We start from the raw sequence: 17,548 nt of genomic DNA on the forward strand, positions 1-17,548 counted from the left end.
TTTACCCTTTGATTTAACCTTTTGGATCTTTTGCCTCTCCCCGCCCATCTTTTCCCTCGTCCTTGCCACAGCCTTTTATAGCTGACCGGTCGCGCCCCAGCCCTGCAATCCATCGCAACTCCATCTGCTACTACTTTAAAAGCGCCTCAATTCGCATATCGTTTACATTTTTGAAACTCAATTGAAATGTCGTATTCCACCGGAGTCAAGAAACACGAGTCGGCTGTGGCCTCCTCTGATATCGATAGTGATTCGGGAATTGATATCCACCCTCCCGCAGAAGACGGTACCCACCCACCAATTAGACGGTCCTCGCTGTTGTTCTCGTTGCTGCTGAACCAGGAACCGCTCCCCAGACCCGAGCCAGAGGAATATAAAAACTTCTTACATGACACAAGACACTTTTCCTTGGTGAGAAATTTGCACATGGCCGATTTCATCACCTTGCTCAACGGCTTCCTGGGGTTCTATTCAATCATCTCGTGCTTGCGGTACGCGTTGACGGGCAAATCCCACTATGTTCAAAGAGCTCACTTCTTTATTTGCTTGGGCTTGTTCTTTGACTTTTTCGACGGGCGTGTGGCCCGTTTACGTAACAAGTCTTCGCTCATGGGCCAGGAGCTCGACTCCTTAGCCGACTTGATTTCGTTTTCCGTGTCTCCAGCTATAATAGCGTTTGCCATTGGCTTCCGCACAACGGTAGATGTACTCTTCTTGTCGTTTTGGGTGCTCTGTGGCTTGACAAGATTGGCTCGTTTCAACGTCTCCACCAATCACATCCCCAAAGATGCCACCGGCAAGTCCCAGTACTTTGAAGGTTTACCTGTGCCCTCAAACTTGGTATGGGTTGTTGTCATGGCAATCTTCGTGTACACTGACCGTATTTTGGAAAACCTTCCTTTGGGGCTCGTGTGGGAGGGCACCTTCGCAGAATTCCACATCATCTCCCTCGGCTTCATCATCCAGGGTTGTGGCGAGATCTCCAAGAGTCTCCACATTCCCAAGCCATGATTCACGACAGCGTTACAGTGTGGCACTGAGTGGCATTGTCTTACCGCTTTCTCTTTCCGCGTGCTCAACCACCCAGATACACGCAATCAGTCTCACCAGCATCCCCAAATAGCTCTTCAAGCAGCCGCCCATTGCAGTTCTTTACTTAATTATGAACCGCTTCCCAAGGACTTCAACGTCCCGGAAGTCCACGTCTCCGAGTTTCCCTTGCTGTAGTTCATCGTAATGCTCCTTGTAGTGGACCGGGTCCAAGACACCTATTGTTTGCGGCAGAAAACCCAACCTATGGTTTCTTTGGGAGATTCCCTCCTGCTGGCACAGGTCCCAGAATGTGTTATGTATACGTGCCAACTTCATCATATACGCTATTCTATACTTCCACTTTAGCCCAACTGATGGCTTCTGCTCCTGATGGGAAGTATGTGGAGTTATACCGATTTGGGCCAATTCTTCATGAAACAAAGATAGAAGCAGAAGAAGCTCTTTGCGAGATTTGATGTTATCTATGAGTTTTCTTGCAAGTTGCTGTTCTGGTGTTTCCTTGTCGATCTTCTCTTGGAATTGATCAACCTCTTTCACATACTTGAGTGCGCTCAATACGAGGTTTCCTTTTTTGTTGAATTGGGGAACGTTCGATTGACATCTAACGAAGCAAACAGGCCGGTTAGCTGGTTTTAGTAAAAACCTGTACATTGTATATGAAAATTGGTGTTTCATTCCAAAAATCACACGTCTCTTCCGATGGTGCCTTAACTATAGAGAGGTGGGATGCAGGATCAATGAGTATAACGATTTTCAAGCATCAAGATTTTCTCACTTGAAAGTCACCAAAGAAGACCGTTGTAAAGTACATCCAACTCCATGCTTGCCAGAACGCTTTTGCGGACCGCTCTTCCCCGTGGCCACCTAGCTCTCCGTCTGGCGGTTGCAACGGTGCAAAAACCACGTTATTTCTCCCACTCTAGCGTGAGCTTCAATGAGAAGAAGGAACAAGAGAAACCAAAGTCCATCTTAGACGACGATATGTTGGCCAGGGCAGGTTTTGAGGAAGACCCTGCCAAAGGTGACAAGAAAGACCAATCACAAGAGAAAAGCGCCCGCAGAAAGCGTAGAGTGAAGACCACGAAGGACCGCCAGAGAGAAAAGTGGGCAAACATCTTCTACTCCCTGATGCTTCTTGGTGGTGTAGGTGCCTTAGGGTACATGGCCAGAGACTGGGACTCTGAGGAGGAGCAGAAGGAGCTTGAAGGCTTGGATATCGCCAACGGGTACACTCCAGGCTTGATGTACGAGAGGTTGTCGAAGAGAATGTCCAAGGCATTCTCATTTTTTTCAGAGCCAGTGTTTGAAAACTTGTTGCCCCCTCCATCTCCAGAGCAGTACCGTCGTCCCTTGACCTTGGTTTTAGCCTTGGACGACCTTTTGATTCATTCCTCCTGGGACACTAAGCATGGCTGGAGAACAGCAAAGAGACCTGGTTTGGACTACTTTTTGGGATACTTGTCCCAGTACTACGAGATTGTCATCTTTTCCACCAACTACCAGATGAACTCTGAGAGAACTGTTTTGAAAATGGATCCCTTGAGAGCCTACATCCAGTATGCTCTCTATAGAGAGGCTTGCAGATACAAGGACGGCAAGATCATCAAGGACATGTCTCTTTTGAACCGTGACTTGGGTAAGACCGTGGCCGTAGATGTGAACCCAGATTCTGTGTCGATGCAGCCAGAAAACGCCATCTTGTTGAAGCCATGGAATGGTGAGAACGACACCACTTTGATTGACTTAATCCCACTTCTTGAATACTTAGCTACTCAGCCCATCAAGGACGTCAGACCTGTAATTAAGTCGTTTAGCGACTCTGACGACGTTATTGCTGAGTACAAGAAAAGAGAGGCTCGTTTGAGAGAAAAATGGAGAGAAGAGAACAAGCACCTCTTGGAGCGTGCCGGTAAGCCTAACGTGGGTACCTTCATGGCTTCTATCATTGGAATGTCCCCTAACGCCATGAGCAAAGAGCCAAAGATGCCCTTGGATGCCATCAGAGAACACGGCCAGGCACAGTACGAGAACTTACAGAAGTTCTTGCGTGAGAACGCTCCTAAATTCTTAGAGGAGGAGCAAAAGTTGAAGGAGGAGTACGGTAAGATGACCTTGAACAAGTTGATGACCGAGGGTATGCCTACCCCAGAAGACATCGCCAAGCAGCAGGCCAAGAAGGCTGCTGAGGAGACGGCGCAAACTTGAACATAGATAATACGCAATTCTTGTATAGGCCGAATGAACGGCGTTGATGAAGATATTTGATGCAGATTGTGTAGAGTTGTACAGACAAAGGCCAATATTGAGTGCTAGACGGAATGCAAAGAAAGGTTGGAGGAAAAATGTTCGAAACGAAGCTGATGTTACTGTCATTTAGAGAGTATAAGTTGTAAGCAAAAACACATGGGCTTTTTCCCCTTTTAATGATACCGACGGAGCACTAACTACAAACTTCTGTTCTCTAATGATTGTATTGTAGTATATAGGGTTTATTTAAATTAATCCGGCGGCTGAGAGTTGTTTGATCCGGAGCATCCTTGACTTTGGAATTCTTATGTAGAGCTTCTCGTGCTTTTGTTTGGTGTCCGGCCTTGTGGCTTGTGTTTGTACATTTGGGAGATCAGTACTTTTGCGGCAATAGAGACGGATCCGAAGAGGGTTCCTCTTGGGCTTGGGGATGTCCTCGGCAGCCATCATCAAAGGATCATGGCTTTCGGAAGACTTCTTCTTTTTGAAGGTAGTAAAATTTTTTGTTGCTTTAATAAGCTTGGTGCTTGTGGTGGCCATTTTTGGTGAATCGGTTTTTGTTTTGCTAAGTTCTTGTGGTTATAGGCTTTCGACGACTTGAGGACTAGATAGTTCAAGTGGTGCAAGTTGGGAAGAAAAGTAGTGGTAAGGAAAAAGAAGATACTTGGGAAATACAGCGAAGTGGGTATCAGAAGGACCCTGGCGTACAAATGGGAAGTCTTTGCACTTTCCCCAAATGAAGCGATCAATATTATTCGAGCTTCACGACAGGCTGCACCACATAATTGACCAAAACGAAAACTCCAAGGTTTCAGGTTTGTCATATTAATAATTTCACACGAAGCTTGACCGAAGGAAAAAAGAGTAGGATTTGTCATGTTGATGTTCCCTAGCTGAATTGTTTTCCAGGCCAATTGGGATATCAACAATGGCATCTTGCAGTTACTCTACAGATCACTCTAGTTGAAGGAAAAATTACTTAGATGCCCTATGTAATAATGAAAGAGGCGAATCCCTATGTAGTAATGGAAGAGGCGAAGCCGTTAGGAAGCATAGTTACGAAGTCGCTTTTCGTTTACTATCTAGCATGCGACTGAATAGGTCAATAGAGATCAACAAAAAGGGCCACGAGATAAGCTTTCTTTTTATGGTTGGAAGTCTTTATTGAATTGTTTCACATTCTTACTGTCAAATTACAACGCTGTATCGATAGAACTTTGGAATTGATTATCGAACTGAATAGTGGTCCCAAACAACATATATGTGATGATCAGTTTCGAATGATTGATGATAACACTTAGCTTAGCCTAAGCTTAGATCCTACAAAAACTTGGTAATGATATTGAAGATAATCTCAATTAGTTTGCAATATGTCTCGTCGTTACACAACTTCCATTAGAAGGGCCTTTCAGAACTTTTTGAAGGACACTCATGATCTCAAAAAAAGCATTTCTCCAAGACTTTATCGGATATATAGGTAAATATTCGTTGGACGAGCACTTTGGTGTTTAATATGGCGTTTGTCAAACCACAATGGTATTTTGCAGCCAATGCCTTAAGGAATACAGGCAGAGCTCAGTTTGATCCAAAGCTCAGTAAGCGTTGAATGGAGAGTCGGAAAAAAAAAGAAAAATCATGAAACATCCAAAATAATTCTACATCGTCTGTGTGAAATAAAAAGTACTCGCTTCAAGCTCACGTTCAACACTATAAGAGCAAGAACCTAGACTCAAGGTGAGTCAATATTCTCACCCAGCCAGAGTCTTTCATGTGATTGCAGAGTCCAGCGATATGCCTCGAAAACTATAAAACCCAAAATTCCTTCAAATGCTTACTAATTGAGAACTGCGAGGCCTCTTCAATATTGTCCAAAAAAAAAAAAAAAAAATTGCACTATTCTATCCCTGGTCCATCACCCCTCAGCTTCTATTTCTCCTTGCTCTGGGTAAAGCCGACTTCGGCCCGCGCCCATTGGCTGCGAAAAAGTGGGCAGCATACTGATGGTCTTTTCTTGACCGCTGGATGATCGAGCCGGGAGAAGAAGAAGCGGTTTGCTGCTCTCTGCGATCTGACTGAAAATAGTAACAACTGGATTTCTTTTCTGATCTTATATTGGATTACTCTGTTGGGTCCAGCATTCTCGTTTGGCGGGAAGGGCCTCGCTCTTTCGTCCTCCTTTATCTAAACCATCAGTGCCAATCACCTCCCGCGGCTGAATTTCATCCTCCACCAACTACACCCTTTTTCTTCGTCGTTTAACCACAGACCCTACAAACAGAGCCCGAGTTTTGGTTTCACCGTCCAACTAATAGATTCCCTGGAAACCACCTGGAAACCCGTACACCAAAGCTATAACACTTATTCACATCCGCCTTCCAGTAACTCCCCATCACCTCCCATCACACTTTTCACAAAACATGTCCACACGAGGCCCCACGATCGCTCCTCGTACGACGTTGGCGCCTTCCCCGCTGAATCTGGCGCTCAACGCGTCTTCTCCTGAGTCAGCGTCTCCAGGAGCGTCAAATCAGTCAGTTCCCTCTATCGTCACCTCCAGGGAATGGGTGCTCCCTCCAAGGCCCAAGCCGGGCAGAAAGCCTAGCGTGGATACGCCGGCGCTGAAGCGGAAAGCTCAGAACAGAGCTGCCCAAAGAGCGTTCAGAGAGAGGAGAGCAACCAGAGTCCAGGAGCTAGAGCAGAAATTGCTTGAGGTTGAAAAAGAGAAGGAGGTCAAGGAGATGGGGCTTGTCAACACAATCAACAAGCTCAAGTTCGAGAACCAGTTTCTCATCAAGAGTATAGAGCAGCTCAAGCACGAGTTTGCCTCGTTCAGGTCGTCGTACGGCTCCCCTGCATCTCCCCACAACAACCATCACCACCCTCAGAGTGCTGGGCCCTCTCCCAGGCCATATCATAGTCAGGCTCAGTCTCAGGCTCAGGCTCAGGCTCATGCAAGCGGGCAGCAGTCCCAGCTGTACACTACCACAGGCACATCCTCGGCTCCTAGGAGCCAACCCCCTTTCCACCGTGGCTCTCAGAGCTCCCAGAGCTCCCAGGGTTCTCTGGCCATGCTCAATGCCAATCCGCAGGCCAGAGCGTCTGAATACAACCTTGACGTGAACCAGAGCGCCCAGCACCTTCTTAATTTTGCAAAGTCGCTGCCTGCCAACCACTCCACAGGCTCTCCTGCCTCTCTGCTGTATTCAGTACAACAGATTCTGCCCGCTCCCAGCGCCGACTCTCCTCCAACGGCTCTGTTATTCCGCCACGTGCCTCCCAGCAAATCTACACTCATTAGCCCTACGTCTCAGGATGCTACTCCCAATAATAAAACAGCACAGAATAAGAACCAGAACAGTAACGATGACTTTGACTGCGGCGTGTGCTTGAAAGAGCAGTGTCTCTGTGAGGATATTGGTCTCAAGTCGAAGCCTGCTGCTATTGAAGATCAATTCAACTCTTTTACTCCTATGGCTGCTGTTCTGCTTAAGAGTAAGAAGAGATCTCACCCCAACGAGAACGGAAGCCAGGAAATTGATTTTACTTCTGAATATGCGGTCAAGAAGATGCCAGACTTAAAGAAGCTAAAGAAATCGCCTCCAGCGTCGGGCAAGAAGGTGGTGGTGAAGAAAGAGCAGGACACTCTCCTCCCCATTAACACATCCACGTTTAACGAGGACTCGCCGGTTGAAAATTGTGGATTTTGTTCCGATGACACTCCTTGTGTGTGCAGAGAGGCTGCCAAAGAAGCAGCTAGAATCAACGAGTCCTTGGCGAAGAAGCCTGAGGAACCTGAGCAATCGGAAGAATCCACAACGTCCCTTCCACCTCTCCTTAATTCATCGGCAATGCGCAAGGCTTCTTTGCCAGTGATGCATCCTGGCCCAACTCTAGAGATCCGTGAGTTTACCAACCTCACCCCAGGATCCGTTCCTACAGTTGTGACTAAAGACGAAAAGCTGGAAAAGCTGGAACAAGATGATTCCGAGTCCAAGTCTGGGTGCACGGGCAATCCAGGCACTTGTGCTCAATGTCAAACTGACCCCATGTCTACACTTTTTTGTACTACTGTTGCAAGTCGAGCTGCAACAACTACCAGAGAGCCCAGTGAAGCTCCTGAACCAACGCGACCAGTTCTCACGAGACTGAGTGCTGACTCGAGAATGCCTGCTAGTGCAAGTCCTCAGGAAAACTCGGACAGCGCCAAAGGAGCCGAGTCTCAGGGCAGCACCGGCAGCTCGCGTCCCAACAGCTTTGCCCCACAAACAACGCCGTCGACGCCGCTTCCGACCACCCCAGGTGGCTCTACAGCAGGCATTTTCATTCCCTGCGCTGACGCTTACAAAACGCTTTCCAGGCATAAGCGATTTAATAGTGTGGACTTCTCGTCGCTTGTGGGCAAGCTCACCACGCGAGGCATGCAAGTGGAAGTCCAGTCGGTAGCCAATGTGCTCCGAGAACTCGACAGGAAGGTTTACGATTAGGCTAGATACAGACATTGATATAATAGATGAGATCACGACGATCGCTGGTGTGTGCGCTATAGTAGACACAGTAAATCAGGTGAAATAATCTTGCACTCACCATTAAATTCTAGATGAGGGATGCATTCTGGCGCTTTGTGATCAAATAACGCCCAATTATTAATTTCTTTAATTTGATCTCCCCTTTGTCAACTATTTAATTCAAATCCTACGTAACAGCCTGGACGTCCTAAGTAAAAGTGTGGGGTGCGAAAAAGCTAGTAAAAGAGAAGAGCATCGAGTAAGTACAGCATCACTTAAAGCAGCAACAAAGCATCCCTCAGAACATACAAATCCGGGCTTTTTTCATTTTTCCCTCTGATGCTTCGAAGATACCCGATCACCTACCATGGAAATCAATTTTCCCGAACATTCTTTGTACATTCAGCGCTTCTCAAAAGAGCTCCTTCTACTACGAAGATCTCCAAGATCCTTCGAGGCAACCGAAACTTGAAGGTAAGAAAGCATGAGCTCAAGAATTATGACGAAGAATCTGCGTCGCCGAAAAAGGTGGACACGAGCTACCACAGCCAGCTCCACGAGAAGGTTCTCCCAAGAGATGTTCAGGAACCTAAGAAGAAGCAGAATTCAAAGCTAGACGATTGGCTTGCACGAGTGAGTCACGGCAGCAGCAGTCCGGCCAAACAGAAACTAGAGGCAGCGATCCCACTAGATCCACGGAAAGTTCCTCATTTGGCCCATGCGCTTGAAAGAGTACTTTTTTCACCGGGAGTGCATTTCTTCAAGGACCCGAGAACACAGCACTACAATTTCACGCCGTACTTGGAGAATATCGTGAAGTACGAGGATTTCGATTTCAACCGGATTCTGTCGTTCGTCACGGTCTCCAAAGACCAGGCGCTATTGGAGCAATCGATTAAGAGCAACAAGAAATATTACTCTTCTACATCATCCATGACCCTGGCACTCACACAGTTTTATTTGTTTTTGAACAATTACGGCTCGGAAGTCGGGGCCAGAAGCACCCGGTTTGAGTTTCCCCGTTTCACCAGAACCGTGCTTGATCTCCCGGCGTCGGTGATTGTGCTGCCCAAGGGAGAGAACCCAGCTACCAAAGAAACCATTTATGCTGTTTCGTCTGACAAGTCTGCCGATACAGAGATTTTGCTCAGCGCCATGGGCCACTGCCTCGAGGCTTTTTTGACCACCAGCGAGGAGGATTTTAAGCAGTACCTTGTGGATAGTCCTGTTTCAGAAAAGAAGAGCCAGCAGGACCAAAATGTATATAATTACCTGGCGTACGGAAAGTTCTTAATGCGCTCGCAGCTCGATTGCTACGACCCTCGGCTTCCGGGAAACGGAACATTTGACCTCAAGACAAGAGCCGTGTGTGCTGTTCGCCAGGATAGAGCCTCGGATGCTTCCAAGAACACTTACCAGATCTGGCGGCAGGTGGGAGATTTTGAGTCGTTTTCAAGGGAATACAGAGACCTAATTAGGAGCGGCGCCCTTCTAAAGTACGGTTTCCAAGCAAGAATTGGCCAGATGGACGGCATTTTTGTGGCCTACCACAACGTCAACACCTTCTTTGGGTTTCAGTACTTGCCCTTGGAGGACATTGACCGGGTTTTTTACAACGACCTGGCAGTGATGAGGAGCATTGTTGAAAAAAAAGTCAAGCAGAACAAAGTGACTCTCCCTGAAGACAGGCTCCCGTCGCAGTTGGCTGAGCTCCAGTTCAAGGCTTCGCTAGACATTTGGCTGGACTTGATGGACAGAGTGGTGAAGGACTTGAACAAGTTGGGATACAAGAATAGCACCTTCAGGCTCATCCTCAAAAGAGTCCAGCACCCGTTGTCCACGAGAAAAAAGGTTCACCGTGAAAAAGAGCTCTCCGAGCTCCGTGTGTATGTGGTGCCATTGACCTCGGCCCAGGAACAAGAATTACAGAGCTTTTCAACCAACTTCAAGACATCTTTCAGGGAGAAGATCACAGAGGATCAAAGAAGACGAAACCTACAAGAATTTCAGCGCCAATTGCACAAGCTCAACATGTCTCTCATCGAAAAAGCACCTCTTCTCGGCTACAGGGTCACTGCCGACCACTACTTGGGAGGCAGGCTTGTGAAGCAGCAGCACGTATATCCAAGTCACGAGAAAGACGAATGGCAGGTGAAATACCGTATCCACGGCGCCCTCAGCAACAAGACAGGAGTCACTGAGAACGCTGTTGTTAAACAAGGGTATGAAGAAGTGCTAAAGAAGGTTAGCAGCATGCTTACGTCGTCCATGCAGCCTGCAGGACGCCCGGATAAACTGGCGCCCAACAAACCGCTGTTGATAGACGAGCTTCGGTATTTTACTCGGGTGGGGAAGCTTCGTCAGGAGAACTGGAAGAGCTTGAAGAAGAACGTGATCCACCCAAAAAAAGTCGGCCGCAAAGTGCAACCTAAATCGCCCTCGAGTGACAAGGTTGTCTCAGCGTGAGTGGGGAGATGATCCGTGAAAAAAATCTAGGAGGGCCTCAGAAAAAAAAAAAGGTTCTGTCACCTGAGCACACTGAAGGAGGCAGAAGCAAGATGACATATTCAGAGAAGGATATTTTCATGATTTCACAATGTTGTCATTTCATTTGCCCCCTATCGAACATCCACTGCTCCGTGGATGCTGTCCGTTTCTTTTCTCCACTCTGTGTTCTCCTCCCTGACTCACTCCCGGTGACCCGAAACGAAGAACCCACTATCTCGCGTCCTGCATACGTTACGTCATCTCGTGGCCACGCTATGTTTTTACCTCAGATTGGGAATCGTCACCAGGTCCGTCCTGCATGCGGGCGCGGCGAGGTGGCCACTTCCTGCCAGCCGTGGTTCAGTTTATCCGAGCCACTCATACATTTTTTCAAACCTTTTTCGCAGCCATCCCGCATCTCCGAATCTGGCCACATAAAAACGCCAGAAATCGCCTAACCTCCAACCTTGTCCCATTTTTCTTCTTCATATTCTTTGTTATTCGTCATTGTCATCATGGAACTATCGTTTCCCCAGTCAAAACCCTCCTTGAGCATGAGACCGCTTCTCAGCCCAAACACTTCCAACACCTCGCTCAACCTGCTATTTTCCAGAATCGAAAACTCCCCCTTCACAACCACATCGTACACCTCCACCACAACGCCGGCAACTTCTCCCGTTTACGAGGTGCCCCGTGCGGACGAGGTGTCGCTGCTTCTCAATAAAAGAATCAATCTGAAAACGTTGGTGATGCTTGTTGGGTTGCCTGCCTCAGGCAAGTCCACAGTTTGCAAGCAGCTCTCGAATTTCTTGCAGAGTCACGATTACAAGTGTCAGGTCTACAACGCTGGAAACGTCAGGAGGCTGCTACGCCGGACTTTTTCCGATGCTGACTTCTTTAACCCAAACAACGCTGCTGCTCAAGAACAAAGAGAGCAGTTTGCAGCCATCGCCATGGAGCAGATGCTTGATGATTTCAGAACAAACAGAATCAACGTCGGTTTTTTGGACGCAACAAACACCACAAGAAAGCGTAGGGACAAGATGCTTGATATTGTGAGACACTGCGATGTGTCTTTTTCAAACGTGATCATCTTGGACATCTCGTGCACTGACGAGCGTCTTTTGGCGTTTAACGTGAATGGCAAAACAACCAACGGCGACTATACAGGGCGTACTGTTGCCGAGGCCATTGCCGACTTCAAGCAGAGGTCGTCTCATTACTACAAGGTGTACGAGGCGATTACTCCAGAGGAGTTGGAACGGGCCAATGACGTTGTCTCTACATATATAAGCATTCAGAACGCTAAGAACTTCAGAAGCTACAGCATCATTTCTGAAAAACAGCGTGATGAGGTGGAAGATTTGTTTGTCACATTTGCAGCTAATTACTACAAGATGCATGGAGAGAGGTATTACTCCGCCGTGGATACGTTCCACAAACTCACACAACAACTGATATAAGGGGCTCAGACGAGCAAGGGATAAGGTTTGGTTTTTTATTGGTGCAGGTTTATAGATTATAGATGAGTCCCACGAGCAAAGGCTCTGGGAATACTTAAAGGAAATATCATCTTTGTAGAGTGCTCTGCGGTTACTCGGACCCTAAGTCGAATTGAGCAGCTGTCTGTGTTTCCCTTTTAGCTTTCAATGTTGTATCTTCCGCTCAATTCGTGAGTTCTCGTCTTGTCTGTTCTGTAGACCGAATGACCTTAATCAGATATATTATGGTCAAAATAAATGCTTAAAAAGCTCACAGAATTTTTTGCGACGGAAAGTCCTCAAAAGGTATGTCATTTTATGGATCTGGAAGTCCTTGATTCACGTTTTATTAGGCGGAGGCGCCCTCTCCAAGACCAGGAATCGAAGATGTCAAGCTTCCCAAGCCAGGTACAACATTATTCTCGTTGGTGTAGGACGCATTGAAGGATGTCGTTGGCACATCTTCCAAGACAGCGTTCACGTTGTTATTCACAGCGTAATACCACGCACCATTCTTATCGTTCGTGTAGGGAGGGTCCTTGAATGCCCTAGGGTCGTTCGGCCTTGCCCTCGACCAGAAACGTGCTGATCTGTCATTACCAGCTGAGCACAAAATATGACCCAAGGGATGATACTCCAATGCGTGAATTGCCCGCTCGTGGGCATAGGGGATTCTGTGGACGGCCTCGACGCTCTTTCCTCGTAAGTCCTCGTCATCTGGAATGTATTTATCAAGAATGTAGTGGGCCATAGACCCGTCGTAGGCTCCTGTGGTGATGAGACAAGGGTGCACTGGGTGCCATTCAACACTGGATAAATCAGCTTCAGCGTCTCTTATGACTACAAAATCAGACATGGTCCGTAGGTCAAAGATCCGGCACGAGCGGTCTCTGGAGACCGATGCAAGGAGACGGTTGGTGCCCTCCTTCTGGAACTTCGTCTTCATCACCGTATTCTTAAACCCATGCAACGTAGTGACACACTCGGCGCTTCTTGGATCCCAGAGCTTCAACAAGTTATCCTTGGATCCTGTGACCACCAATCCCAAGTTCGGGTGCCAGTCAGCGCACTTGACGTCCCAGTGATGGCCCGAAAGCGTTCTTTCCTCCTTACCGTTATTAAAGTTCCATATTTTCGCCAGCGAGTCGTCCGAGCAACTGAGGAATTTCGTGTCGTTCGGCAGGAACGCAATGTCTCTTACCGCGTCTTTGTGGGCCTGCACTATGTTGACGTTGTTGAAGTTGGGCTGCCAGTACTTGATGGTTCCATCTTGGTCTCCAGAAAGAAGCCACTCATCGTTATGGGAATACTTCAACGCTAGCACCGCCAGATCGTGGGCCTGCATGATGGTTTCAAAGTTGAACGTCATCCCGTTCCACACGGTGAACTCTCCACTGTGTGAAGCTACCACAAGTCTCCGTCCCTCTGGAGTCCATTTCACCGTGTTGATCAGGTGCTTGGCCTTATTCGAGGACAAATGAACGAACTTCAGCTGTACTTCAAGCACCGCTGGGTTAGTATTGATTTTGCCTCTCTTGTATGCCAACGCCGGAAGCAAGTCGATCAAGTAAGAAGACTCAGGTCGAACTTCACCTATGCTGTAATTTGTGTCGCCAAACGCTTTGCGCAAATACCAGCGCCCCATTGAGTTGCCATGGTCGAGAGTACGGCGGTGGAGGCCCTTTTTTTCCTGCGCCTGGAGTTGCTGGTCAATATTTTGCTGGTAACGCTGGGACATGGCACTAAGGTGAAGGTTGTAGGTGAGGTTTGATGCGCGAAGGTGTAGTAGTAGTTAGTGGGATGAGTTGGGGTACACCGAATGAAGAATTTTGTGATGAAGGGAGGCGGAAGAGATTTTATACGTGGGGTTTAAGAGACGGTGATGTTAAGTTTGAATGGTTACACACGAAATTGTTTCATGAGGTGCAGAAGAGCTCCACGAATGCTTTCTTTTTAAATGGCTGCGAAAAGTTTGTTAGCACGTTCCTATCAAAATGTATAGATTATCGCAAGAACCGCAAGCAATTCGGCTCAATAAACTGACAATGACTTTTACTAAGCAAATAGAACCCTCATTACCTTACTGAACTTAGAATTGAGAAGCTCTCTTGTTTAGGGGGCTGTGCCACATACTTCTGTCAGAACACGATTATGACTTCAACAACCTAAAGTCTTGATCCATATGAAAAATTAAGATGGGAAATGAAAGCGTAAAGACTTTAAGAGCCGAAAATGTTTCGCTGAACTACTTTTAATGAAACTTGAGTTTGATCAATATGAGGTGCAATGTGCGTGGTGCCGAAGCTACTCATAAACGACTCCCTATCTTTGGTCCGAATCGTGACTTAGAAGGCAATGAATGTGAAAATAAAGCATAGGTACGATAAAAAACATACGGTTATTGTCTGAAGGCATGTTAAAAGTGGAACCACGGGGCAACTGTGGATTCGAATGCACGTGATGTCAATCACATGCCCAATTTTGTGAATGCCTATCATCCCACCTATATGAAAGCAGTCAAGTTCCGCCTTATCTGAATCTCCAAAAAGATCCTTTTCTGAGACATATGAGCTCCATTTCTCTTGGACCGTCAGAACAACAGACCGTAAAGTTATTCTTTTGTTGAAGAAGCAATCACGTGCTAGGGGCACGTGTGAGGCCGTTATGTGGGGAATTACTAATTGTAACGAGTCTATTGCTTTGAAGCTTTCATTTCACTATCAACTTTTCCCAGCAATGGTCGCCATATACTACCACGACAACCTAGATACGCCAGAAAACTTCACAGAAGACCACGACTCGGGGGTCCCCGTGCCCGAGGAAAGATTGTCAGAAATCGGTGTCTTTTATCGTTACATTGACAATATGGAAGATTTGGAGAAAATTGCTAAGGAAAGAGACTACAAGAACAGGGATCAGATTGCGCTCAATTTGGACACATTCAAAGGAGACCAAAAAGCCTTTGACGCTAAAATGGCCCAGTTTTACAAAGAACACTACCATGAAGATGAGGAAATCAGGTACATCTTGGATGGAGAGGGTTTCTTCGATGTGCGAGACCCGGAGGACAGATGGATCAGGGCTAAGCTCAACAAGGGTGATTTGTTGATTTTGCCTGCTGGCATTTATCACCGCTTCACCTTGTCTAAGAGACTTCAGTATGTGAAGGCTATGAGACTCTTCAAAGATGAACCTAAATGGGAGGCCATCAACAGGGATGAGGGCCGCAACACTGAGGCTCGTTTGGAATACTCCAAATCGGTGGCCAGCGCTGCTTGAGGATAGCGTGTGTAAGTATTGTTTGCATGGATGTATTATAAGGGATGAATTGTGAAAATTGCATGTGTAGCACTGTGAAGGTGAGCGGAGTTTAATGTAGTGATGTTTTGTATTGTGATCTATATTACCCACTCAGATGCAACCTCTTTCCTTTCAATCAGCACGATGATCTATGTACATTTGTTCTAAACTTGTGGTGGTAAGAAGCACAACCAATGTCGTCAGTATGTCGGTGTAACCTTTGTTGAAGCCAACTTTTTACAAAAATTACTGCTTGTTGATGGAGATTCCTGGCCAAGAGTTAAACTCGATACTTTGCGACAACTGCAACTCATCTCCATTAATTTTCATAGTTACAGTGAAAAATTTCTTCTTTTTTTTCTTTTTTTTGTAAACTAGTCATCACTGTCTCACTGTCTCATCACCTTGACTTTGTTCTTCGTCATCCACTCGTCCATCTTCTTTTTGGTCTCCACAAGCTCCTTTTCGATCGTCGTCTTTGTCTTTTCGAGCTCCTTCTTCTCTTCATCTAGAAGCTTGATAACGTCATCCACGGACTTCTCAACTAAAACACCACCAATCATCTTAAAACATTTTCGCCCTTCTCTTTTCTCAGGTGGTATGCTTGAAAGCGTTTGATCGACTATAGCGTGTTCTTGAGCTTGCGAAGATATGGAGGAGAGTTGCGATTGCAATTCTGTAAGCGCCTCCTGGTACTGGTTGAATTGAAGCTGAAGAGCCTGGGTTCTTTGTTCTTCTGACTGTTTTTGCTCAGACATGATTATTCAGTTGAAGATGTCGATCTCAGATCTTTCTCACCCACCACTTCTACGCTCTGAAACAGGTGCAGTACCAACCACTTAGGTCAGCATCCACAACTTCAACACCCTGTGATATTACACTCTATATAGCTTATTTTTTCTCGGTAGTCTCTTTCTCGGCTGACGTAGGACGCTTCTCGCCGATGTACATGAAATTCATCACGAACAAGAACCATGCACTAACAACGGCTGCAAAACTGGTCATGTACAACCACGAGTTTGGAATGTCCCATGAGCGCTTGTACTCATCGTTTGCCAAGTGCCTCACAGAAACCACGCGTCTGTCCTCAATGAAAGTCAAGCCTGGGCGCTTGTAGTCCAACTCGAAGGTGAACATACCGTGGTGGTCTGGGGTAGTGAAATTGACATAGAAAATGTTGAGATCATTGGGGCCGTTCTCCTCAGAGGCACCAGGGCCCAAGATAGTTAAGTTGAGCCTGTGGTACGGATCCAACATCTTGAAAGACAATTGCAATACGTCATCTTCGGTGGCAGGAACATACGGAACCCATTTGCCGTCTTTCCACTCAGAGACACCAGCGGTGTAAACCACATCGTTCTTGATTCTGTACTGAGTGCGGTTCGAAAGACCTGGCTCGTCAGCTCTGTAGTGCTCGACGAATTGCAACTTCAAAACGCCCTTCTCTTGAAAAGTCCACTTTACCAACTCCTTAGTGAGCAACTGCTCCGAACCTACCCAGGCGAGTCTGGCGCTGTTCAAGCCCTGGAAGGCGGCGGCCAAGAAGCCCTGTTCACCAAGAGTCCATGTCTTTTCCGCAGTCAATGAAGCATCCTTGGGGTTAACGGTGTAGGAGGTCTTAGGTGCCTTGACAAGAGGAAATGTGAAAGCATTGTTGCCCACCAACGCCGCTGTACCATCATACTTATCAACCTCGGCATCAGGGAGAATTCTAGGTTCGAGAAGAGAGTCTGCACCCACAGAAACGGTGTCGAAGTGGTCATCCACGACAAAGCCCTTAGGAGCAGGGTAAATGCCCGCTTCGTTCAAAAACAACCTCACGCTCTCTGGCAAGCTGTTCTCCAGAGACAGCACTGCCACGATGTTACCGCCCTTGTTGAAAAAGTCAAGCAACTTGAACTTATCCACAATACCGGTAGCGGCTGCGGTACGTTTTGTAGAAGGCAAAAATACCAAGTGGTGATAAATGGCATCCTCACCCAAGAAGAGCTGGGCTTCCTCATCACTGTAGTCAACGAAAGAGAGCTTGAAGTCCTCGTTCACCTTGAACAAATCAGCTGGTACGTTCTCAGGCAGAGTCAAGGAAGAGTCGTACATCACCAAAACCTGTTTATTGCTCCAGGAGGCTGTGGTGAGGGCCAATGCCGACGACACAAGCACAAAAAGTGCGTATAGCGAAAACCTGGCCGGGAAAAACATCGGAAGACTGGTTTTTGGCGAAGTTGAAGTAGTGGAGAGAAAGTTGGTAGGCGAGCTTTCGGATTGACGTGTGCGCACTGTGTGTAGGAGCAAGCTGGTGGCACTCCAAGGAGAAAAGGTGAAGATTTCGGAAGGTAGACTTAAAATTGAGTATACAAGTCGTCTGTTTGAATATTGGGTGATTATGTGGATTCTTAGTCATCTCTTTTGTTCTGAAGGGTGTAGGCTAAGTGAAGGGTCCAGTGCTGGAGCCATAGAAATGGCTGCGAAAAAGCG

The 17,548-nt window shown here is 47.0% G+C and overlaps 10 protein-coding genes across 10 annotated transcripts; 6 read left to right on the plus strand and 4 right to left on the minus strand. All coding sequences in view use genetic code 12, as the record gives it.

Annotated features, from left to right (window-relative positions):
* Nucleotides 1–186: 186 nt before the first annotated feature.
* Nucleotides 187–1,011, plus strand: CHO1 (CDP-diacylglycerol-serine O-phosphatidyltransferase; the record flags this gene model as incomplete). The annotated part of the gene is made up of 1 exon (XM_029037314.2): nucleotides 187–1,011. The coding sequence occupies one exon, from the start codon at nucleotides 187–189 to the stop codon at nucleotides 1,009–1,011; it is 825 nt and encodes a 274-aa protein (XP_028888370.1).
* A 141-nt stretch (nucleotides 1,012–1,152) lies between these two features.
* Nucleotides 1,153–1,704, minus strand: CJI96_0004083 (uncharacterized protein; the record flags this gene model as incomplete). The annotated part of the gene is made up of 1 exon (XM_029037315.2): nucleotides 1,153–1,704. The coding sequence occupies one exon, from the start codon at nucleotides 1,702–1,704 to the stop codon at nucleotides 1,153–1,155; it is 552 nt and encodes a 183-aa protein (XP_028888371.1).
* Nucleotides 1,705–1,872: 168 nt separating this feature from the next.
* TIM50 (protein translocase subunit TIM50) lies at nucleotides 1,873–3,258 on the plus strand (the record flags this gene model as incomplete). The annotated part of the gene is made up of 1 exon (XM_029037316.2): nucleotides 1,873–3,258. One exon carries the CDS (start codon nucleotides 1,873–1,875, stop codon nucleotides 3,256–3,258), a length of 1,386 nt encoding a protein of 461 aa, XP_028888372.2.
* A 2,459-nt stretch (nucleotides 3,259–5,717) lies between these two features.
* Nucleotides 5,718–7,784, plus strand: HAP43 (Hap43p; the record flags this gene model as incomplete). The annotated part of the gene is made up of 1 exon (XM_029037317.2): nucleotides 5,718–7,784. The coding sequence occupies one exon, from the start codon at nucleotides 5,718–5,720 to the stop codon at nucleotides 7,782–7,784; it is 2,067 nt and encodes a 688-aa protein (XP_028888373.1).
* A 360-nt stretch (nucleotides 7,785–8,144) lies between these two features.
* PET127 (Pet127p) lies at nucleotides 8,145–10,271 on the plus strand (the record flags this gene model as incomplete). The annotated part of the gene is made up of 1 exon (XM_029037318.2): nucleotides 8,145–10,271. One exon carries the CDS (start codon nucleotides 8,145–8,147, stop codon nucleotides 10,269–10,271), a length of 2,127 nt encoding a protein of 708 aa, XP_028888374.2.
* Nucleotides 10,272–10,807: 536 nt separating this feature from the next.
* On the plus strand, nucleotides 10,808–11,755 carry CJI96_0004087 (6-phosphofructo-2-kinase; the record flags this gene model as incomplete). The annotated part of the gene is made up of 1 exon (XM_029037319.2): nucleotides 10,808–11,755. One exon carries the CDS (start codon nucleotides 10,808–10,810, stop codon nucleotides 11,753–11,755), a length of 948 nt encoding a protein of 315 aa, XP_028888375.2.
* A 367-nt stretch (nucleotides 11,756–12,122) lies between these two features.
* Nucleotides 12,123–13,511, minus strand: CJI96_0004088 (cleavage polyadenylation factor subunit PFS2; the record flags this gene model as incomplete). The annotated part of the gene is made up of 1 exon (XM_029037320.2): nucleotides 12,123–13,511. One exon carries the CDS (start codon nucleotides 13,509–13,511, stop codon nucleotides 12,123–12,125), a length of 1,389 nt encoding a protein of 462 aa, XP_028888376.2.
* A 998-nt stretch (nucleotides 13,512–14,509) lies between these two features.
* Nucleotides 14,510–15,052, plus strand: CJI96_0004089 (acireductone dioxygenase (Ni2+-requiring); the record flags this gene model as incomplete). Its single annotated transcript, XM_029037321.1, has 1 exon — nucleotides 14,510–15,052. One exon carries the CDS (start codon nucleotides 14,510–14,512, stop codon nucleotides 15,050–15,052), a length of 543 nt encoding a protein of 180 aa, XP_028888377.1.
* A 410-nt stretch (nucleotides 15,053–15,462) lies between these two features.
* CJI96_0004090 (tubulin-binding prefolding complex subunit GIM4) lies at nucleotides 15,463–15,831 on the minus strand (the record flags this gene model as incomplete). The annotated part of the gene is made up of 1 exon (XM_029037322.1): nucleotides 15,463–15,831. The coding sequence occupies one exon, from the start codon at nucleotides 15,829–15,831 to the stop codon at nucleotides 15,463–15,465; it is 369 nt and encodes a 122-aa protein (XP_028888378.1).
* A 133-nt stretch (nucleotides 15,832–15,964) lies between these two features.
* Nucleotides 15,965–17,272, minus strand: WBP1 (dolichyl-diphosphooligosaccharide-protein glycotransferase; the record flags this gene model as incomplete). Its single annotated transcript, XM_029037323.2, has 1 exon — nucleotides 15,965–17,272. The coding sequence occupies one exon, from the start codon at nucleotides 17,270–17,272 to the stop codon at nucleotides 15,965–15,967; it is 1,308 nt and encodes a 435-aa protein (XP_028888379.2).
* Nucleotides 17,273–17,548: the final 276 nt, after the last annotated feature.

Source organism: Candidozyma auris, chromosome 4 (assembly GCF_003013715.1).
Source record: "Candidozyma auris chromosome 4, complete sequence".
NCBI classification, from domain to species: domain Eukaryota; kingdom Fungi; phylum Ascomycota; class Pichiomycetes; order Serinales; family Metschnikowiaceae; genus Candidozyma; species Candidozyma auris.